The sequence below is a fragment of the Perca fluviatilis genome, chromosome 3 (genome assembly GCF_010015445.1).
Source record: "Perca fluviatilis chromosome 3, GENO_Pfluv_1.0, whole genome shotgun sequence".
NCBI classification, from domain to species: Eukaryota; Metazoa; Chordata; class Actinopteri; order Perciformes; family Percidae; genus Perca; species Perca fluviatilis.
Window position 1 is genome coordinate 41,717,954 of NC_053114.1, and position 22,376 is coordinate 41,740,329.

A 22,376-nucleotide genomic window follows, 5' to 3' on the forward strand; every position below is an offset into this window, starting at 1 on the left:
GTGCAAAACAATCTGGATTTATGAAATAAAAGTCCCCTGAAATAAATAAAGCGGTAGTTGTTTTTTTAAATAAAAAAAAAACATTCATTTATTTATTGAAGTATATTGACTTCCTTATATTTATTTATTTATTTATTGCCTCATTTATTTATTTCAGGATGTATTTCATAGGCATATTTATTTATTTAATATTGAATTAAATGGCATTCCATATACCTGTTCACACACAAAGCGAGCAGCGGAGCTTCAGTAAGCAGACTTTGTGCGGATGGATTTAAGCTGTTGCCTTCTGATTGGTCCACTCTGCTCACTCATTCCTTCAGGAGCGGGCTGACTGAGAAGACGGGCAGGGAAACTGATCCACACAACTCTACAAGAGCCCGGCAGCATCCGTGCAGAAAATGTAAAAGAAAAAAGGAAACGAGGGGCTGGATAAAGCAGAGTTTGGCTCTGTGCGCTGCGGGGCATTTGGGTTTTGGAGAGCGGAGCGCATGCAGCGCGCGCTCACAGCGGAGACTCAAAAGGCGTCAGATGAGCGTCCTCGCGGGGAAATGCTCAGAGACTTCACCTGTCACTCTGCTACTTATCTCGGAGCTGCTGGATACGGCTCCTAGATGAAAACTACTCCGGAGAGAGTCGCTCGGCACGGCGGAACACCGGCGACCATGTCGGAGAACTCCAGCGATTTCAACAACGCCACGCTGCCGGCGGCGGCTGCGGTCACACACTACAACTTCCCCGCGCTCATATTCGGGATTCTGCTGATTGTGATCATCACCGGGGGGAACGTGCTCGTGTGCCTCAGCGTGTACCTGGAGAAGGCTTTAAAAACCACAACGAACTACTTCATAGTCAGTCTGGCGTTTGCAGACTTGCTGCTGGCGGTGCTGGTGCTGCCGCTCTTCGTTTACGCAGAGGTAAGCACCGAGCTACCGGAGGCCCCGGGTGGATTACTGCATGAGGCTGGCTGGGGCAAGAGGGCTCCGGGGCCATATGATCAGCATGTGAGATGAGCTGTAGTATTTCATATCTGTGCAGTGAGTGTCAGTGTGAATCTGCTGTGGCAGGACGCTTTAAGAAAGCCTCTTTTCACTTTCAGAACCAAAGAGCCTACTGTTGCTGCAGTTTTTAAGCACCTGAGGGTTCGGCTTTACCTGCAGAATGAAGCTAAAAAAAAAAAAACGCGCAAAACGACTACACATGCAAAACAAGGCAGGCAAAATTACCTCAAAGGCGTGCTCAACGACTACAAAGTTGCGCCAAGCGATTACAAAAACGCAAACTGACTACAAAGAGATGCAAAATGACTGAAAAAACCCTGCAGAGACACTAAAAATGACTACAAACACACTTAAAACAACTAAATCGAGATACAACACAACTGCAAAGACTCAAAATGACTTCAAAATCACTCAAATCAACTACTAAGATGCGTAAAACACAAACGACCAAACTAAACTGATTGCGTCAATTGCAGTCCACTTGTTTTCTTTTTCTGTCTGGGTGTTTTTGCTCCCCATGAGGGGCCTTTTACATGTCTGTGCCCAGGGGCCCATTGTTTTATAATCCATCCATGAAAGGGAAGTGTATTATTATCTGACCATTCTATATAACTTGTATTTAAGTTATATCTGAACTATCTATATGCATGATGATCCAGATGAACTTTACTCTACTTTCAGAGGACGCCTCTCTGGAAACATCTGGAAAGTGTTATCAATGGGGCCCCCAAGATGTTGAAAAGAAGGCCAGTTGGCTTGTAGCCATTGGTCAATTATTGATCCCACCCTAAGTTATGAAGAATAGATATACCATGTTTTAACAAAGAACCTCAGAGTGACTTTTGAGAATCTGAGAAACTGTCGCTCTCCGAGCTCTGCAGGGCTTGTAAATTGATGCTGAATTCTTTGATGTAAATAAACCTTTATAATCAAGAAACAGTGTTGGTGGATTCCTCTCCACATAGCATTACAGCATCGCTACCAAATACACCACAAGACAGCAGCCTGTGTCACACACCTGCAGACATGTTACAGCACAAAGAGCAGAGAGTTTAGTGTGTTAAAAAAAACAGGGGCGGAGCCAGACGTTGTAAACATTCGGGGCTCAGCCCAAACCTGGGGTGGGGGGGCATGCTCCATATACGCAGCTATGTGCACTATTTTTCAAGCCATTTGATAATAAGATGCCAAAGATCTGGGAAAAACATGATAGTTGGCAAGGTAAAGACGACATCCTGTTTTGTTTTCTAATTGTTCTGAAACCGGAACAGAACAAATGTTAAGGATGACTCATTTTCACTCCTTCCAACTTACTGGAACTGTAGCGTCTTTGTAAATTATATAGTGTGGTCTAGACCTACTCTATCTGTAAAGTGTCTTGAGATAACTCTTGTTATGATTTGATGCGATAAATAAAATTGAATTGAAATTGAATTAAAAGAGGCAGAAATTGTCTGATGTTTCCATTTTTAAGTTGCATAACATAGGTAGTTATTTGGCGTAAACAGCATTACTAATCTTGCTAAATATTTTGAGTAGAGTTCACAAAATGAATAAACGAGATTTCCCCAGGAACAGAACTTTAGCTCCGTTGATTTGTCGGTTCAGTCACAGAGACTGAGGGGAAATGACACAAAGTTGTGTTAAGTTATTTTAAAACCCCAGAAGAAGCCCCCGCTCCACCCCTGTTAAAAAAAACAGGAGTAGATAGGAGTCTAATTATTCTCACAATTCTCAAGTAAAAGCAAATTTTTGAGATATCCTGGTTTAAAATTATAAAAAGGATCAACGTTTGAAAAAAATCTGATCCGGGAAGGTTGCCCATTAAACCCAGCAGAGCCAGGTCATCATGGTGCTAAATAGAACAAAGACCGTCCAGTACTGAGTCGTGCAGCGTTTCTCACTTCTTTAATCAGGATTATTTAAGGACAGGGGTTCATGCTGGTTATTAGGAGAGGCATGATCCATGAATCAAAATATTAGCAGCCAATAAAAAGGTTTAAAGGGAGGTTATTAAAGTATTAAAAGCCACCTGCCTGCCTGTCTAAGTACCTGTGTGGCTCACAGATGCCCTGCCGAGGCTTCCCCCTTTAAGTCCTCTCTAATTAGCGCATGTGTGATCTCGTTACCTGTGCAAGTGTCTGCAGCCAGTTTATCTACTGCGTGTCACGCTGGTGGTTCGTCCGCATGCACTTACTGGATTAGAGGAGTCACAAAGTTAAAACCTTTCCCATATTCACCTGAAGAGGAAAGTTGTTTTACTGGAGGAAATGTCTCAACACTGAGCTGCACTGGTGCAAGAGGTTTAAACATATTTACTCTCAGATTTAGGGCAACTAATCAGTTGCTGTGTGTGTGTGTGTGTGTGTGTGTGTGTGTGTGTGTGTGTGTGTGTGTGTGTGTGTGTGTGTGTGTGTGTGTGTGTGTGTGTGTGTGAGTGAGACTAAACCTCTCTATCTGGTTTCCCACAACTCAGGTCCCTCGTTGCTTTGCATCACACCTCCAGAACATATCACTGAAACACTGTCACCCATCCTAAATGGCTGCCATGCCTACAAAGGAATGTACATAGCACGTCATGACAGAATAGTAGACCTCATAATTGTAATTGTAATTTATTTATTTGAACAGGGACAGTGCACAAAGAACATTAATAGATGTCTTGTGCCAGGTTGTAGCAAATTGCTAATTTCCGCCCGTAGTCCCTGGGCAGGTAGATGGCGCATTCAAATACAAAGTATTTACAGTACATATATATATATATTACATATAATACAGATACATAAAGTCATAAAGATCTAAAATCATTATTGTTCCCTTATCCCACCCCAAACACAGACATTAATGTTACACATCAATTTACCGGTGAGAGCAAATCTGATTAGTTAACAACCAATGCTTAGCCAAGCGTGAGAATGAGTGGAAGTTAGTGCATGAAATTAGCTCCTTTAGGAAGAGTATTCCACTGATTTATAGCCACAACGGAGAATGATGTCCTCCCAAATGCGGATTTGCGTTGTAGAAGACTACATTCACCCCTTGTGGCTGATCTAGTTACCCGCGTTGTTTTTCCAGAGCAAAGTGTAACAAATTGTTTCAGAGGAGGAGCAGAAACATTATGAATTATTTTAAAAATAAGGCAAACATTTGAGTGAAATATAACATTTTCAAGATTTAGCATGCCATATTTAGTGAGAATATAACAATGATGGTAGTGACGAGGCTTTTTGTCATGAATCTTAAGGGCAAAGACATATCCAACCATGTTCCACCCTCAGTAAGAATGTACAGACATTCTCAGGTAAAACCATCCATGTTTCAGCACTGCAATAGTAACCCTAGTACTTCCTTACACCTGGTTGCCTATACGCCACATGTTGTTATTATCAATGGGGAGTCCAGTGAGGTGTACATTTTGGAGGTAGGCTGCACTTTTGATTCCAGCATGGAGGCGGCTTTCTACACCAAGGTACTTAAATACCAACCACTCCTAAACACCATCTCAGAGCTGGGCTATAGGTGCAGACTATTTGTTTTCATATTTGGTAGCCTAGGACACACACACACACACAGGTTGGTAGTAAGAGGGCGGAAAACAACTTGGGATGGCCAATAAGAGGGCTAATCAGCTTGCAAAGTACTGTCCCATATCTGCTATTATTAGCAGCCGCCACATATGGCGGAGACGTTGCTACTTATACCCTTAAGATCTGAGTATTGTGCTTATTAAGTGACATTGTGAAGACCTGCTGCTTGCCACTGGTCCATGAGTTTGCGTATGTATTGTACTGCATCTGTAATATATGTGTCCCTGTATCATTTTCTTCATGTGGACATAAATAAATGGTTCAAATGTGTGTGTGTGTGTGTGTGTGTGTGTGTGTGTGTGTGTGTGTGTGTGTGTGTGTGTGTGTGTGTGTGTGTGTGTAGTTTCAGGGCGGAGTTTGGTCCTTGAACATGCTGATGTGTGACAGCCTGATGACCATGGATGTGATGCTGTGCACCGCGTCCATATTCAACCTCTGTGCCATCAGCGTTGACAGGTATGATCGCGTTTGTCTGGTCGAGGTTTATCATCATTGATAATTAACTATGCTCTTGACGTATCTTCTTAGCAACCATCGGGGCCAGCTGATAAATTAAACTTTTGCCGAATCCCGTAGGAAGGACAGCAGAAACATCTTTCAGATAGACAAATGCCTTGATCGCGGTTCTCTGTTCCTCTTTTAAAATTAAAGCGCTGTCGATATCTTCTATAACAGACGTGATGGAGGAATCTACACATCTCAGTTCTCCAGCGGCAGCCATCTTTGTGTAAACGAATTCAACCCAAGCGCTCTTTGGCGAGGTGGTTGATTACGTTACTGTTGATCATCTGTCCATCATCGTATAAAGCCCGCCCTAACAATTTGATTGGTCCAAACAGCTCTGGTTTGAGCATAGTTGCTCTATAACGGATCAAGTCCAGACCGAACTTCCCAACCTCAAATGTTGTGGGCCTTGACCAACTGCCACTTTGCTCATTTGAAAGCCATGATGTCTCTCTCTCTCTCATGGGTGGGCCAAATTCTCTGGGCGGGCAAAGCAGAGAAAGGGGAGGTAGCCTTTCCCCTTATGACCTCATAAGGAGAAGATTCCAGATCAGCCTATCTGAGCTTTAATTTTCTCAAAGGCAGAGCAGGATACCCAGGGCTCGGTTTACACCTATCACCATTTCTAGCCACTGGGGGACCATAGGCAGGCTGGGGGAACGCATATTAATGTTAAAAAAAACTCATAACGTGAAATGTTCATGCCATGGGACCTTTAAGTCTAACTGTATCTGTGGATGGCTACCTTAGAAGCTACCTTAACTACAGCCTGTGATCAATGTTGTGTAAATTTAAAAAGAAAATCACAGAGGCCGATTCATCTTTGCTAATAATATGTTGAACTGATTTTTATGTATTATTCTCAGACATATTACATTTTGAACTTCTGTTTTAAATTATTTAACAATAACCCCCTGCAGTAACTCTGAGGACCCCCTAAGGGTCCCGGACCCCCTGTTGAAGATCTCTGGTGTGGAGCAAACAGCGTCATTAAGGACGGCACTCATCCCTCTCATGGCGTGTTCACACTCATGCACTCCAGGAAAAGATCCAGAAGTATCGAGGACTACTCGGCTGTTTCCCACAGCAACCAGACTGCTGAACTGCCCATGAGACTGTTCCTCTAAAATATTATATTAAAACTACTTATTCTATTCAATTTTAGCGTGATCGTTGTTTATTTATTAAATGCTTTTAATTATGAGCTTATCATTTTAAAGTCTTCAGTCTTGATTTAATTATTGACTCGTGATTGTGTGAAACACAAGTTAATTTTTATGCTCCACGTAAAAATAACAGAATCTTGAGAATATTGAATCTTGGTCAAGGTTTAGATGAAGACAGCGATCATCCCTCCTATCTAACAATATTGCGATTTTAAACATATTGTAATATTCTGCAATATATTGCAATTTATTACCTTTTTTCCAACTTCAAATTATGTCCCCAAAGGAAAACCTTTTCAACATCTGTTTTATCTAAAAAGACCATTTTACTTAAATTAACTGAAAAAGCAATTGATTTTATTATTCTAGTACCAAAAAGTTAAATTCTTATGTGCAATTTATATAAAAAAAACATTGATACTTGGCGTCCGTGTATCGATACAGTATTGCCACAGAAAATATCCCAATACTGTGCTGCATCGACTTTTCCCCCCCTTTTAGTTTTTACTGTGTGATCCATTGGAGGAGTGGGGAAATGAACCCAGTGGTGGTAGGGCGAGGATTCATATTTGTCTGGAAGTTAAAGAACAAGACTCAAATTGTATAAATAAATTAATCAGACAACAGATACTGAGTGTTGAATATTCTACTGTCGACTGCACTTTAAAATACAAAATCCTGCTAGGCTTTAGTGCCGTGAAGAGGAGACAAGTGTGATTCTCCTGCACTGAATTTCGGTTCATCAGAGCTTTGATGAAGGTGTGAGAAGCCGGAATTAAAATACACCAAAATGATTGAGGTGTGAAGAGATGGAAGTGATTTTTTTTTTTAAACAACTAGATTGCTGCTTCGGTCCTGAATGTGTTTCGGGAATGCTCCAAATTACAGGGTGTCCGCGGGGTGTTAAAAGGTATTAAAAGGTATTAATCGCCATTTTACAAGGTAGTAATTTTTTGAATGAGTTTTCCATTTGTTTTATTATGTCTATTTAAGTTGATTTTGTAAAGTTTTTGTGATATTATATCCTATCCTGCATGCAAAATTACAAATCCCACTATGGCCACGCCAGGACCCGCCCTACGAAGCAGCTCGATTGGTTGGGGTTAGGCATTTGACCTTGAGTGGTTAAGGTTAGTATAGCCGATTGGTCAGGGGATAGGACCTGTACCAATGGGGTTACGTTACCTTGCGTAAGCATGGACGCCTGGCCAATAAATGCTATTGAAGGGCGGGTCTTGGCATGGGATTCGTAATATCGCATCCTGCATCGGGTGATATGCCTATCTTAGCCTGACAAGCCAGACCCACATCAAGGTGTTGGGTCTGGGAACTCACCATTGGCAGGGCTCAATCCCAGGGGCGGGATAAACTGTTGTCTTTGAAATTCCCTCTGCACGCAATAGGATAGCGCTACAACCAGGCAGAGCAACGAAGAAGGTAGCGGAGCTAGTTGATAGATTAAACTTTTGCCGTATCCGGTCAGCAAAACTGTGGATGAAACATGTTGCGCGCTGAGCTGGATGACTAGTGGCTGCTGAACGTCAAGCTCCTTAACAGCTCTGACAGCTTGGCTACCTAGACAAACATGGGCAAATGCAAATTTTCCGATAAGTGGCTAGAGGACCCGGCCTTTAAAGACTGGCTCAGGCCTGTAGAGGGGAAAGACAGACAGGCTTACTGTTCGGTTTGTAAAAAAAAAAACATCTGTATAACTTGGATAGGGTTAACGCTCTTCGGTTGCATATGCAATGTACCAGCCATAAATCTGGATTACGCGGAAATCAGTTATCAATCTCCAGTTTCTGTGCTGCTGCTACCGTTAGGCCTACACCACCGATGCCACCGCCCAAACCAACGTTACGGTTACAGCATCGACTACGGCAGACCTCCGGGTGACGATGGCTGCCACACCAACGCTGCACGCAGTGGTTCTGTGGTGTCTGGACACTGCAGTCAAACACCACTCTTTGAACGCCAATGAAGGGATTGGTGAGCTTTTTAAAGCTTTTTAGAGCTTTTTAAAGCGATGTCAGCCGACTCTGACATCGCTAAGCGACGCAGTGTCCTCAGTGACGTCTGTTGCAGCCTCAAAAAGGATGCCGACAAGTTGGCCCAGCAGGCAGAGGGGAAGGCTGGGTCATTAATGGCCCAGTTGATTACTAAATCTAACACCCTCAAGGGGAGGCAGAAAGAAAAGAGAGGAACTGGTGCAAGTTGATAAACTCGTGGAAGAAAAAGCAATTCAATTGAAGCACTTACCATGAGATCACAGGTTCACTTAGTTTCAAATGGTTATAATGGCATCACAAGTTCAAACAGTGAATACTTGTTTGCTTGTCTGTATGTAGTATGTCTGTTTTCTTGTATTTCACTTGCCTCATGGAATATGTTCCATGTGTACTCATTTGTGCATGTAGTATACAGAAGGTTCACTTAGTTTTAAGTGGTTATAATGGCATCAGTGAGTGCTTGTTTCTTTGAACTGCTTTAATTTATCATTTTATTTCATCTTTTAATATTATTCTAAAGGTGGAATAAATGCAAGATGTTTCCAAAGTCAGTGAGTCTCAATCTATTCTGTTGACTTTCCCTATCTGTGTTGTTCTATTGGCCAAGAGGGTGTAGTTTTATCAATCTCAAACTCCGTTTAATGGTTAGAAACGTGTTGCCGTATAAACCTGCAACTCACTGGCCTGTTGGTTTTAAAAAATATTGAGAAGGTATTAAAAATGGTATTAAAAGGTATTGAATTTACCTCCAGGATTTCTGTATATACCCTGAAATTAAGAAGAAGAAGACATACTTTATTAATCATGCAGGGATCACACTCATTGTTACACTTAACACACAACCAAGGGTGTAACTTTGCTTTGAGAAGTGGGAGGGGGGGGGCACAAAAAAGGGGGTCCCCCTCCGTTTTCAATTATTGATCATAATGATAAATTCTTCCAAAAAGAATAGTACTAAACTACAGTATGTATAAGAAAAAGATGTCTTACATTATTTATTGTATTATTAAAATAGCAGGCCAATCGCCTATACAATAAAATAATATCAAATTAATTTGAAAGTAGGGGGGGGCATTTTAAAAAGTGGTAAAAGTAACCCTAACCCTGTCCCCAGTGGAAATGACGCCCTAGCACACAACACACACAGGCCCGAAATACACACACATGCCCAGGACCTATACAGTACATGCTTTGGATAAAGAGCTATTGCACATTCTCATTCTCCCATCGCGTGAAATACGGACGCTTGGTCACGTGCCTTTGGCATTTGTTATTCACACATAGGGCCCTATTTTAACGATCTAAGCGCATGGCGTGAAGCGCATGTGCAGGTGCTTTTAGGGCGTGTACGAATCCACTTTTGATAGTTTGACAGTGAAAAAAAGGCTCCGTGCGCCTGGCGCATGGTTCAAAAGGGTTGTACTTAGTGTCTTCATTAATTCATAGGTGTGTTTTGGGTGTAACATGCAATAAACCAATCAGAGATCATCTCCCATTCCCTTTAAAAGCCAGGTGCGTTTGGACCTTTGCGCATTGCTATTATGATGGCGGATTTTCACCGTAATACTTTTGTAATCTTTTGCATGTGTGTGTGCTGCTGTGTGTGTGCTGCTGTGCGTCCCTGTGTGTGTAACAAGCAGAGTATGTGCGCGCTGTGCACGAGCCTAGGAGCATTTTACTAATGCTCTGTTAAAATAACAATGAAATGTTGCGTTACTGACTTTAGACCAGGTTTTTGTTGGTCAATGGCACGATCATTTTCCTCTGTCTCAAGATAGCAATACGCCAAGAATGCACCTGAATACACCTTCCTGTTATACCAGCACGCCCATATATATAAGGTGCATTTGCTATTTAAACGACGTGGGCGCTGGACAGGAAATTGACAACTGCGTTGGTCTTAAACTAGCTACATGACTCTAAATGAATGATGATTACACCAAATGAACGCTAAAGTTGCTTCATGTCTATTATATGTCAGTGTTGTGTTCCCAGCTTGTTACGCTGCCTCCGTGGCCAAAAAAATCAATAAATGTAAGTTTTAATGTTGTCTAAACATGCATTTGTGAAAGAACTTGGCCTAAATATTTTTTTTTTCTAATTTGTATTATCTTTTAATACATATTTTAGGTTGTTTTCATTGTCCATTCTCTTTAATGACTGTATTTGTATCTTTACCTTTTTCATTCCCTTTTCTTCAACTACTTCGATAAAATAGGAATATTATGAGTGGATGGGTTGGAGAGAGCTCAACACAACTCTCTCTGGATTTCTCAGTAGGACTATGTTCAGAAGATTGTGGCTTCCGGTGACTTTCCCGCGCAGAAACTCAAGTGAAGATAATTATCTCTTCTGAAGAGTCCATCATGGTTTTTTATCCTCCGTGTCCTCCTTGGTTACTAGCAACTGCGTGGAGGGTGTGGGGCGGGTGTGCACGATCATGGAAGGCTTGTATCATGTGGACGCGCCGACAGTTTTGTTGTCATTACTTAGAATTCCTCATGGGGGAGACAGAAACTACACACTATAGCCCAAAATTGTTTCCAGAGCAATGTGTAAAGAGATAATTTGGCCCTAAAGTGGAAATATTTCTCAAATCTCTTGTGAAAACATACCTACACTTAACTGTTTTGGTACTTAAAATGAGTTTACAAAAGTCTTGGGTTCACAAAAGTAGCGTAATATATGAATTAAATGTCTAAAATGAAATTTTGTATTAACGCTTGTTGAGTAGGAGTGTTGGAACGTGGCTTGGATTCGCCGGTGAGTCTTTTGTCCTCAGAGGGGTAAACGTTAACCGACAAGCAGGCAACGGGGTCCAGTTCATCCGTCCGGAAGGCTCGGACATACAGCGCTCAGCGTCTGTGGACGGCTGCAGACTTGTAGCAGTAGTGCAGCCACGATGTTCCGTGCATTGTCGTGAAAACATGCAGCTACTTTCCTGGAACCGCTTGCAAGTCCACAGCGGCCCGCGGCGTGTAGTCCGAGCCCGTCTCCACCGCACCTATCTGCGAGGTAGTCAGCTGTGTGTCTGCCTGGCATACGGTGTGTGTCGGACGGCCGATTTAACCCGCCAGTCCTCATCGATACAGTGGCATTTGTCCCGAGCTTTGTCAAAAGATCTTAAAACGCAACTTGCTGGTGCAAAGTTAACACTAGCAAGTTAAATAGCAGTTAAGAAATATATTGTTTAGCCTATTTTTCTTTTATCATGCAAAAAAGTTTTTATAATAACTTTATTTTTGTTTTATAGTATTGTTCGTTACTGTTTAAGTATCAATCGTTTCAATTTCTGACTGTGTTTTAACGGTTTATAAAAACACATTTCGCTCCAAATGGAGCTTTCTCTCCCACAGGCAGCACTTTTTCTTCACTGCCAAACTTTCCTGTTTGAAAATCCTCAATTAGTGAGGTCATTAATTGAGAAAGCCAGCCCAGGATTTCATATGTGCTGCCCTTAGGTGCTGCCTGAGCAAGCACAGCCCGCCCAGTAGCTTGTTTGAATTTGGTTGACCAATCACAACAGAGTGGGCCAGCTGACCAATCAGAGCAGACTGGGCTTTTTCAGGAAGGTGGGGCCAAGAGCTCGGACAGAGTGTTTCTGGCAGAGACGATGCAGCAATGGGCAGTATGAGAAACATAATGTTTTTTGAACATGTAAGCCTATTCTAGTAGACCCCAAGAGTACAATTATGACACTGAAAAGGAGCATAATAGGGGCTCTTTTGTTAAGTCTGCTAGGTCTGAACTCGAGAGCGGAGACCGTCTAGAAGGTTTTGGGTAGTAAAAGGGTTTTAATGAATGCTCAGCTGTACAGAAAATCTTGCCAAAAGGGAAGGTGGTAGTCCAATGGTCGGAGGGGTGGAGGTAGGCGAGGCGGACTTGAAATACAGGCTGGTGGATAAGCAGGTAGCGTAGGTGACGTTGACTCCAAATGACAAAAAAAGATGTTAACACAGGGATATCCACAACAACAAAAGTTTCACGAGAACTTCTAGGAGTTTGGGCCAAGAGTATCTTACCACGTGAGTGACTGAAACCATCTGGCACTGGCTGCCTGGATCTCAGGAGTACTTGTGCCGGGGCTTGATTAGGAGCTCGCTTGCAGCTGTGCTGGAGAGCCAAGTGCCCTGGAGAAACACACACACACACACACACACACACACACACACACACAACACCGAAAAAGGAAACACTAAGACCTGAGTCACGGATAGGCCGTGACATCTTTAACACCCCTAACATGTTCTTTAGAGTTTTAACCCTTCTTCCTTTCGTTTTGCAGGTTCATTGCCGTGTCCATCCCTCTAAACTACAACCGTAAACATGTGGACCAACGTCAGCTGGTCCTGCTGTCGGCCACCTGGCTGCTGGCCCTCGCCGTGGCCTCGCCCGTCATCTTTGGCATCAACAACGTGCCTAACCGCGACCCCAGTGAGTGCAAACTGGAGGACAACAACTATGTGGTTTATTCCTCGGTCTGCTCCTTCTTCATCCCCTGCCCCATCATGGTCCTGCTCTACTTCGGGGTTTTCCGCGGGCTGCGGCACTGGGAGGTGACTCGTAAGGTCAAACTGCGCAGCAGCATCGAGGCCTGCAGGAAGCTGCAGCACGCCGCCGTCGCCACCGCCTTCCCCCCGCTGGCGGGCACCATCCCCGGGCCTCTGCCCATGCCTCTGCCCAGGATCATCGAGAGGGACTTGGCCCAGTCTCGGCTGGACGATACGGACGACTACATGCAGCAGGAGATTCCTTATCCCCGGCAGTACCGAGAGAACTCGGTGCCCACGGTGACGTACAGCCAAAAGCTGCGCATGAAGAAGAGAGCCAAGATCAACAGCAGGGAGAGGAAAGCTATGAGGGTGCTGCCTGTCGTAGTAGGTGAGTGTTCATGTTCTCCCTCTCCTCCAATCAGAGACAGCTTTGATAACTCACTCTAAATACGGTTAAAGATCCATAACACTGAACTACAAATTAGTGCTGCAAAATATAATCGTTTAGTTAGTTAGTTGTCATATACAGTACAGGCCAAAAGTTTGGACACACCTCATTCAATGCGTTTCCTTTTTATTTTCATGACTATTTACATTGTAGATTCTCACTGAAGGCATCAAAACTATGAATGAACATAGCTTTTTGCTTTTTTATTAATAAGGGATCAGGGGGACCTGTGAAGTGAAAACCATTTCAGGTGACTACCTCATGAAGCTCATTGAGAGAACACCAAGGGTTTGCAGAGTTATCAAAAAGAAAAAATAAAAGAGGGTTATAAGATATTTTTTTTATTTCACACTTTTTTGTTAAGTACATAATTCTATATGTGTTCATTCATAGTTGTGATGCCTTCAGTGAGAATCTACAATGTAAATAGTCATGAAAATAAAGAAACACATTGAATGAGATGGTGTGTCCAAACTTTTGGCCTGTACTGTATTAAAATGAATTGCCAACAATTTTGATAATTGATTGAGAATCGTTAATGGGTTTGAATTTTTGAATAAACCGACTAAATATTCGAGATTTACTTACATTTGGGTCACATTAGGGAAGGATCACTTCACGGCCATTGACAAGTGTTAACTTCCTTGAAGGCGGGTACTCTGTTGAAGTTTAAAACTATTGGATCTGCCCAGAGCCACTGTGGATCTGCCATAACCAATCGCTAACGTTTGGTCGTGACGTATGTCACGCGCATGTACAACTATCGGCTTATATTTAGCATTAGCATCGCTAGTGTTAGCCTTAGCCAACTCATTCACCACTAACGGAGCGATCTGGAAAATCAAACTTTTCCCGAACCCTGTGGGGAGGAGGGCCACGACATCATGGCCACCAACACAACTCAGCAAAGATTGTTCTTGCTCGGGCTTTAACTTCTGGATATTCGGCAGCGTTGCCACAATGGACCGAATGGCTTCGCTCGCATCTTTCTAGCACACGTCCTCAACATCATCGTTCTCAACGTCATCGTTCTCAGCCAACTCCCTATGTTCGCTGATTGGACTGCCAAATATTTGGCCAGAGAAAACCCAAAAATATACCACGAACCCAGACATAGTACTGAAGGAAAATGAAAATTGAGAGAAGTACGTAGGAGGGCGGAGCCAGGCTATCACGATGTGCCACCTCCACAAATTTGTTTTAAACAAATTCAAGCAGTCAGATATGAACTCCCATTTTATTGCATCTGCTCTTAAAAAAGACACTTCCTGAATATAGCAGAGTTTAAACACAGCAGACAGGCAAAAACTAAAAAAGCAGTGACCTGGAAAATCAACAAGCAACATCAGTAGGCAATAATCGATTATGGTCTGTCACTGCATCGATGCAGAATCCTCCACGTCCACATCGCGATGCGTCGATTCTACGATTCATTTCAACACCCCTAGAAAACAAACTACTACATCTGTGAAACTAATTGGGCTGGGCATCGCCAACGATTTACCGAATCGATTCAATTCCCAAGGTCCCAATTCGATTACATTTCCGATTCTATACCAATAAGAAATATTTTACTTTACAATACCAATTTTGCTTGGATATAAAAAAAAAAAGATTCTCACGAGAACATTTGCTGTAAATTGTCAAACAAGAAGCAACCCTCAAATATTTTTGTATATTGCGCCAGGTTAATGTTTACATTAAGACTTGACCCCCTAAAATGTTCGTTTAAAGTACTTTTTACTTAACAGGAGTGACAGATACATCCACGGTGAAAAAGCATATATTAAAAGATTGATTTCAGGATTTTATAAATCAATATCAGATCATTTACAGATCACAGTTAAAAACTCCTTGTAGCAGGGACATGCACAGGTACGGGCTATTGTTTGCCCTGATTGGCTGAGCTGCCCCTCTGGAGAAAGAGCCTAAATAAACTAATCTGTTTTTTGTTTTGTTTATAGCCGTTGTGGCTGCATCAATACGGTAAGCCCATCATTAGTAAAGTTAAATCAAATTAAATTGTCTATTCATCCAATTTTTGTGTTCATTTTTTTGCCACCATTCACGTGACTTTGTTTATATTCTCACACACGGAGCACCGCCAGAGACGGTTTAGAAGTTATAGAGAATCTTTGGCACTGTATGTGACAGAGAGAGAAAGCCCTTCTGCCCTTACGGGAGTTTTTGAAGGTATGGAGATAATGACAAATGCCTTGTGAATAGTACAAAAAATAATTTGGGTTGCATTTTTTTCAGGTTAGAGCAATAGCCTCTCCAAATGTCTGTACATGTCCCTGCCTTGTAGTAACTTTAAAGTGCTCATATTATGCTTCTTGGCTTTTCCCCTTTCCTTTATTGTGTTATATATCTTTTTTGTGCACGTTATAGGTTTACAAAGTGAAAAAGCCCAAAGTCCCCCCACCCAAAGGGACTTACCATCTCCAACAGAAAACACTGTTCACCAACTGCTCCAAACAGCTCTATTGTAGTCCAGCCTTTACTTCAGAGACAAACGTGGTCACTTTGTAACACACGTTATAATACTACTTCCGCTGCTAGCTGCGCGCCCTCATACTCTGCTTCTGACTGGCTAGTAGTCCTTACCTAGCTACTGTCAGGGAACTGCATCATACTCTGCTTCTGACTGGCTAGTAGTCCTTACCTAGGTACTGTCAGGGCACGCCCTCATACTCTGCTTCTGACTGGCTAGTAGTCCTTACCTAGGTACTGTCAGGGCACGCCCTCATACTCTGCTTCTGACTGGCTAGTAGTCCTTACCTAGGTACTGTCAGGGCACGCCCTCATACTCTGCTTCTGACTGGCTAGTAGTCCTTACCTAGCTACTGCGCATGTGTGACTGCCAACTAAGATGGAACAGAAGTGAGATGTCTCACTCTGTAGCTAAAACAGAGAGCTCAACACACAGGGTGAAAAGAGAAGCTGCAGCAATGTGCAGGACAACACAAATATGGTGTTTTTTGAAAATTACACCATGTAAACCTATTCTGATAGAACCTCTAAATACAATTATGAACCAGATGAAATTGTTCTTTGCTGTGCTGTCAAGGGCCACTGTGCTTTTTCATTAAGGCTACTTGTGTATTTCAGTTATCAGTTTAGTCAGTGAAGCAGGAAATAGAAGTAAAATTGCTTGTGACAGTAGGTGAGGTGTTTTAGTGCTGAACAGTTCAATATGGTAATTACTGGCCGATAAATTGTGATTGTTTTTTGTGTGGTAAATTCAATTTTCACATTTTCCAATCATAACAGCATCTCTTCTCCGTGAATTTAGATTTTCTTTCACTTTTACAGATTCTTAGAAATGTCTGCCTGCTGCTTTTGGAAGATAAAATGGACTTTGGACTCTTAATCAAAACAGTTAATCAGCTTTTGCACTTTGTCTTTACAATTTAATTAATTAGTGTTGCAGCTCAGGTACAGTAGGTGTGAGGCTGCCGACGTTCATGCAGGTTCACTGTGAATGACGGTATCAACGCATCACTTCTGACTCGCGGTCTATCGACAAGCAGCGCCATTATAGCTTAAAGCCCTCAATCCAATTATGCAACACATGCTGTCCCAGTCACATCTCTACTGTACACAGGCAGGCTGAGATCTGATTCGTTCACTGTTTGGACCAATGACCCACCAGAGATGATTCACTTTTATTCTGTAAATGCTTTCCAACACATACTGTATACGTGGTATTTATACAATTTCCTTCTGCTGCAAACTGCACTGCTCAGCTGATTTTTTTAGCCATTAGTTTATTGACGTATGGCAGCACCGAGTGGTATAAGACCATAAACCATTCACACTAATTTATGTCAACAGTAAAGAGTTTCAACATGCAGCGCAAAGCCTCGACTGCAGAGCACAAGCTGATTAGTTTCCATTGAATATTTAAGTGTTTGGCATGGCTGGCCGAGTGGCTCTATATCTGTGGTATTGGAAGGATGATTTAATTCTTGCATGTTTTGTTGTGCATGATCAAAAAACACCCCCGATTAGTCAACTAATCGGTCGTTTTGGTCTTAGTCAACTAAGATTTCTTTAGCCAATTAGACATTGTTTTTTGCTTTTTCATGCTGAATGATTTTTTTTCCAAGACACTTATGAGCACATCTCTGGTAGAAAGAAAATATAAAGTGGTTATTTCGCCTGATTCTTTGTGGAGAAACTCAGATTTACAGATCCGTCGATAAAAATCATATGATGACAGCCATAATAAAATATAGGTCAGTAATATCTGCCATGCTAATTTAGTAGCACACTTAAAAAAAAAAACTGCAGGTAAAAATCGAGTGACTGTTAGTTTCTGTCATGCTTTTGTGGCTTAAATACTGTGACAGAACTTTATACACAGAACAGACATGGATTCCTATATATATATATATATATATATATAGTCATATCAGAGCTGGCCTAAATGCATCTCATGAATAGGTAGTGATGCATGATCCTGTCCTTCTGACAGAACAGATGTGTTATATTATGCAAAGTCCTCCAATCTTCTGGAAAGAGGGACATACATCTCATTCATCAACCTCTCAACACAAAGCTAATAAATCGCCCGGATCCGTTTTATCACCAACATGCGACGCCACCTGAGACAAATGGCCTAAGTTTGACTCAGTGACACAGCTATTTATAGTCCTCGCCGATCAAAGAAACAAAGCTTGTTAAAGTTGCGTTATCATTTGAACAGACGGACCTCTGGTTGTAGTTTGAGGAGGAGCTGTGAATCATGTTTTTACACCCTTTTCAAAGAATCCTTTGAATCACTGTCCCTGGGTGGCCAGTTAATATGTAATAGTTGTCTGTATCTCTATCCTTTCTGAAATGAAACTTTTCTTGTGAGGGAGAAGTGGAAAAGAAAGTCCGGAAATCCCACATTTATCAAACACCCCCGAGCAGTAATGTCACGAGTTAAAATTATGAGACGGCAGGGTCGTTACATTTCTACCATGTCTCTAATGAACTCGGTCTGGTCGTGAATCATTTAGAGTCACTCTGTCAAGTCACAGTGAAACGTATCGTCCTTACTAGACGCATCTCCCCTTGAATCTGGATCTTCAAAAAACACGGAAAAGAAGAAATTAATGAGAGAGCAGTAACAAGGAGAGAGGGACTTATTTTTGAGATGAGACCGGTGGAGGGATGGGGTTGTTAAAATATAGTTTCCTTCTCTGCCTGCAGTTACACCGTTAGGTCATCCATTAAAGCTATATTCACAAGTTCAGCTTGACACTTCTTTTCCATAGTTTGGGATATTACCACTCCAAATTATGTGCTTGCGCACACACTATGCTTGATACACACACAGGGTCGCATAGCAGCACACAAACATGCAGAAGATTAAAAATAAAAATATTACAATGTGAAATAGTATTATGCTATGATCTGGTCACGCGCTTTCACTTCACGCATGAGCGGATCAGTTTCTTCTCCTGGAAATCTCTTCTTGCTGCTCAGCAAATCCACCATCATAACAGCAATGCTCCAAGGTCCAAACGCGCCTGGCTTTTAAAGGGAATGGGAGATGACACTCTGATTGGTTTATTTCATGTTACGCCCAAAACACACCTATGATTAGTTAAGACACTAAGTACAACCCTTTTGAACCATGCGCCCGGCGCACGGACCCTTTTGTCCGCCGTTAAACTAGCAAAAGTGGATTTGTACACGCCCTAAATACACCTGCGCCAGGCGCCCTTCATGCCGTGTGCTTAGATTGTTGAAATAGGGCCCTAAAACACGATTTATTAAATCATGCCAACAATTATTTTATTGGCTTTTGTAGGCTAGTCCACTGGTTCTCAAACTCTAGTGGTATGCGGATGAAATCTGATATCTTACTTATAATAATAAAAATAATGAAAATGTAAATTAATTCATTTAAAACAATACAATAGAAATACTACAACACTTCCAACAATAATACTTAAACTATGATCAGTTAAAAGTAATTGAAAATGTTTGCTAAGTGTTATTTGTTTTCTTTCAATATCTGCTTTCTAACGTTACATAGTTAACGTTCATGAAAGGAGTCGCATATATCGATAAGTAGTTACGAGCTGTGATTGCGAGATAGTAGTCTATATCCTTGACGTTCCACTTCCGGGATTGCTCCGTTGCCGACGGAAAATCCGCCTGATTTCACTCATTTAGGCCGGATATCTGTTGCCTTGGGCTTCCTTTGTGTTGGAGTTCTAACCTCCGGTGGATTTCTGAGGACTATGGTTAACTGCTCCTCCGATCTCTGCAGGGTAAATCCAGACAGCTAGCTAGACTATCTGTCCAATCTGAGTTTTCTGTTGCACGACTAAAACAACCTTTGAACGTACACATGTTCCACCAAAACAAGTTCCTTCCCGAGGCTATTTTGCAGCGACACCATTGCTCTGTCCGGTGCTTAGCGCCACCCATGACGATTGTGATTGGTTTAAAGAAACCAGAGCACGTTTTTCTCCCATCCCGGAATGCTGTGTGGACTAGCCAGACCCTCCTCTGCAGCGCTGTGAAGGAAGGTCTGGCAAAACGAGACTACCGAGATATTAAGCAGTGGTAAAAATGAACGGTTCAAAAACACTGCAATCATGGCTCCAAACAGGAACTATTGGGAAGAGAAGTGTGGATGAGGAGGAGAATATTATGAGCAGCCCTGTTGAGACTACACCGTAAAAAAAAAATGTGACCAATGGTTACTTAAAAAATGCATGGCAACAAAGTGACACATAATATAATTGAATAGATTTTAAGTTCTACAACTCTGATTAAAAAGTATTGAATAAATTAACTAAATTTAAACAAAAACAATGAGTATATGTTCATAAAAGCAACACTTAAAATGTGTTGGATTTAGTAATAGCATGCAAAATGATAAGTTATAGAGCCAAACATATTTTAATAAATCCAAATCAGTTTCACGAGAAAAACTGATTTATGTTTAATAAGTATCTGAGCAAAGGTAATTTAGATTTACTAAATATCTAGGAGAAATTGCTTTAGATTTACTAAATATGTAGGAGAAATTGCTTTAGATGTACTAAATATCTGGGAGAAATTAATTTAGATTTACTAAATATCTGGATAAAAATAAGTTGTATTCACTAACATAAAATAAATTATATTAACTAATATTTTAGCACATAGTTGCCTAATTCAACACATTTACACTGCGTTTCTTATTTATTCATATCTAAATGAATTGTTTACATTGAAGTTTTAATTGTTGTTTAAATCACATTACTTTAAATATATTCAATTATATTGAATGTCACTTTGTTGCCATCTATCATTCTATGTATAATACACTCAATATCATGCCTTCTTGGTGCCACACTTAAATTGGGTTAATAAATCATCATGCATAATAAGAACAGCAGGTAAAAGTGCCAAAATACAACAATAAAACACAGAGAGAGGCTATAAGAAAACAAAGGCAGAAACCATGTATGTGTACAATAGGGACACAATATAATGGCATTTGGGATTCTTGTTAGTAAATATTTAATCATTTAATGGTGTTTAATTTCTGCTACATCATTGGCTTAAATTGTCCACAGAGATTTGTGATGTTATTTAAGCTTTAGTCCTGTTAGTGCATTTAAATTAAGACAATGTTTTCAGTCTGCAAACGTTTCTTACAGTTTCATTTATGTTCCAATTGAAATCATCAGGGCCGTTATGTTTTTCAAACGGCTAAAAATAATTGATTAATATCACATGGAGTCTGGGATAAGGTCAAGTAATTCTTCTTTACTTTTTGCTAAAACAGGACTCACTTGAACAATCACATTAATTTGTTCAAATTCTTCAATTCAAACATGTCAAATTTGCATCCCTGGTGTACACAGAGGAATCACAAGGTACAATAACAGCTGCCTGTGGCAATATAAATTCAGAAACACAATGCTACTCCCGTAAAATGAGTATGGTTGGTTTCATATTTCTAAACAACCACATGTTGCTCTGAAAATCAATCAATCAAATCAATCCTTCAGTAACAGTTTGCAGTTCCTCCACAGTGAGTGGGTAACCATGTGACAGTTTTGACAGTTACTTAATTGTTCCCTTTCATTCTGCGAGGGTCCCTTTTCTTAAGCTAGTAGCTTATTCTTGAGGCTGTTCACTTTTGGGTACAGCTTTGGACAATCCAGCTCAAGGAGGAGTTTCTGGAAGACTTCAAGCGTGTACCTGAGCTCCTTGGGATAGACAAGATTCACTGCATATGCCAAGCCAATGAACATGGAGCCAGCCCTTGGAAGGTTACCCAGAGCAGTCAGAACTTTCACGCCCTCTACTACGATACCGATATCATCAGGACCCTCTGGCGTAGTAGGCTTGATGTTGTAGATTTTAATCCTTTGTACAGCAGGTCCTGTGACACACGGTCTTCATCAGCGTCCTGAAATAGCAAGAACATTGGGTATTTCAGACTGTACCACCAAAGGAGAAGGTTCTAATTGAACAACTCCCAAATTGGCTGTTGCACATGATGCACTTCAGTTACGTAGAAAAATCTGAGATAATGTACTTCCATAAGCATATTTTCATGCCAGGTAAGTTAAAAATGATCTAATCAGCTCACCACCACATGAAAACAATTCAATGACACCAGAGATGATGGTCTCAATTTAGTCACAGTTGTAAATATTTGTAGAATTTTGGAAATTAAATCAATCCATTGCACAATTCCCGGCACTTGTCTGTGCACTTTGTGATCCGTTGCACACCTGTTATTTTACATTCACTAACACAGGCTGGTCACCTAGTGAGCCTCGTTTCTGGGAGTATTATACTGTAGTCTTTTTCCTGGTGCACATCTATGATGTTAAATTAACCTTAGCCAGCCAATCAGCAGCATTATTAGACCTAGGTACAAGCATGCTGCATGCATATTGGCTCACTGACACTGATGAGATTTACTCCTTATGTATCAAATTTGGTACCCAATGACCAGGCACTTTTCAATACTTACTTACTCAGTATTGAAGCAATTTCGCTGTCGATACCCAGCCCTAGAGATGAGACAGATTACCTTCTTTATATTTTCTTCAACTTACATCATACTCCTTTAAGAATTGATCTGTGGATTCCCCAAGGTACACCATCAAACACCGAATGACAACATCTCTGGTCATGCTGATGCTATGGTTGCTT

The 22,376-nt window shown here is 41.3% G+C and overlaps 1 protein-coding gene across 2 annotated transcripts in view; it reads left to right on the plus strand.

Annotated features, from left to right (window-relative positions):
* Window positions 1–322: 322 nt before the first annotated feature.
* drd4b (dopamine receptor D4b) overlaps window positions 323–22,376 on the plus strand; it is a 31,612-nt gene continuing 9,558 nt past the window's right edge. Inside the window, exons 1-4 of one of the 2 annotated variants that reach the window (XM_039796189.1) lie at window positions 323–917; window positions 4,932–5,044; window positions 12,553–13,148; window positions 15,173–15,194. In XM_039796189.1, coding sequence (XP_039652123.1) covers window positions 615–917; window positions 4,932–5,044; window positions 12,553–13,148; window positions 15,173–15,194 — 1,034 coding nt within the window. In that variant the 5' untranslated portion in view covers window positions 323–614. The remainder of the gene's footprint in view (window positions 918–4,931; window positions 5,045–12,552; window positions 13,149–15,172; window positions 15,195–22,376) is intronic. The other variant, XM_039796191.1, reaches the window with a different exon arrangement.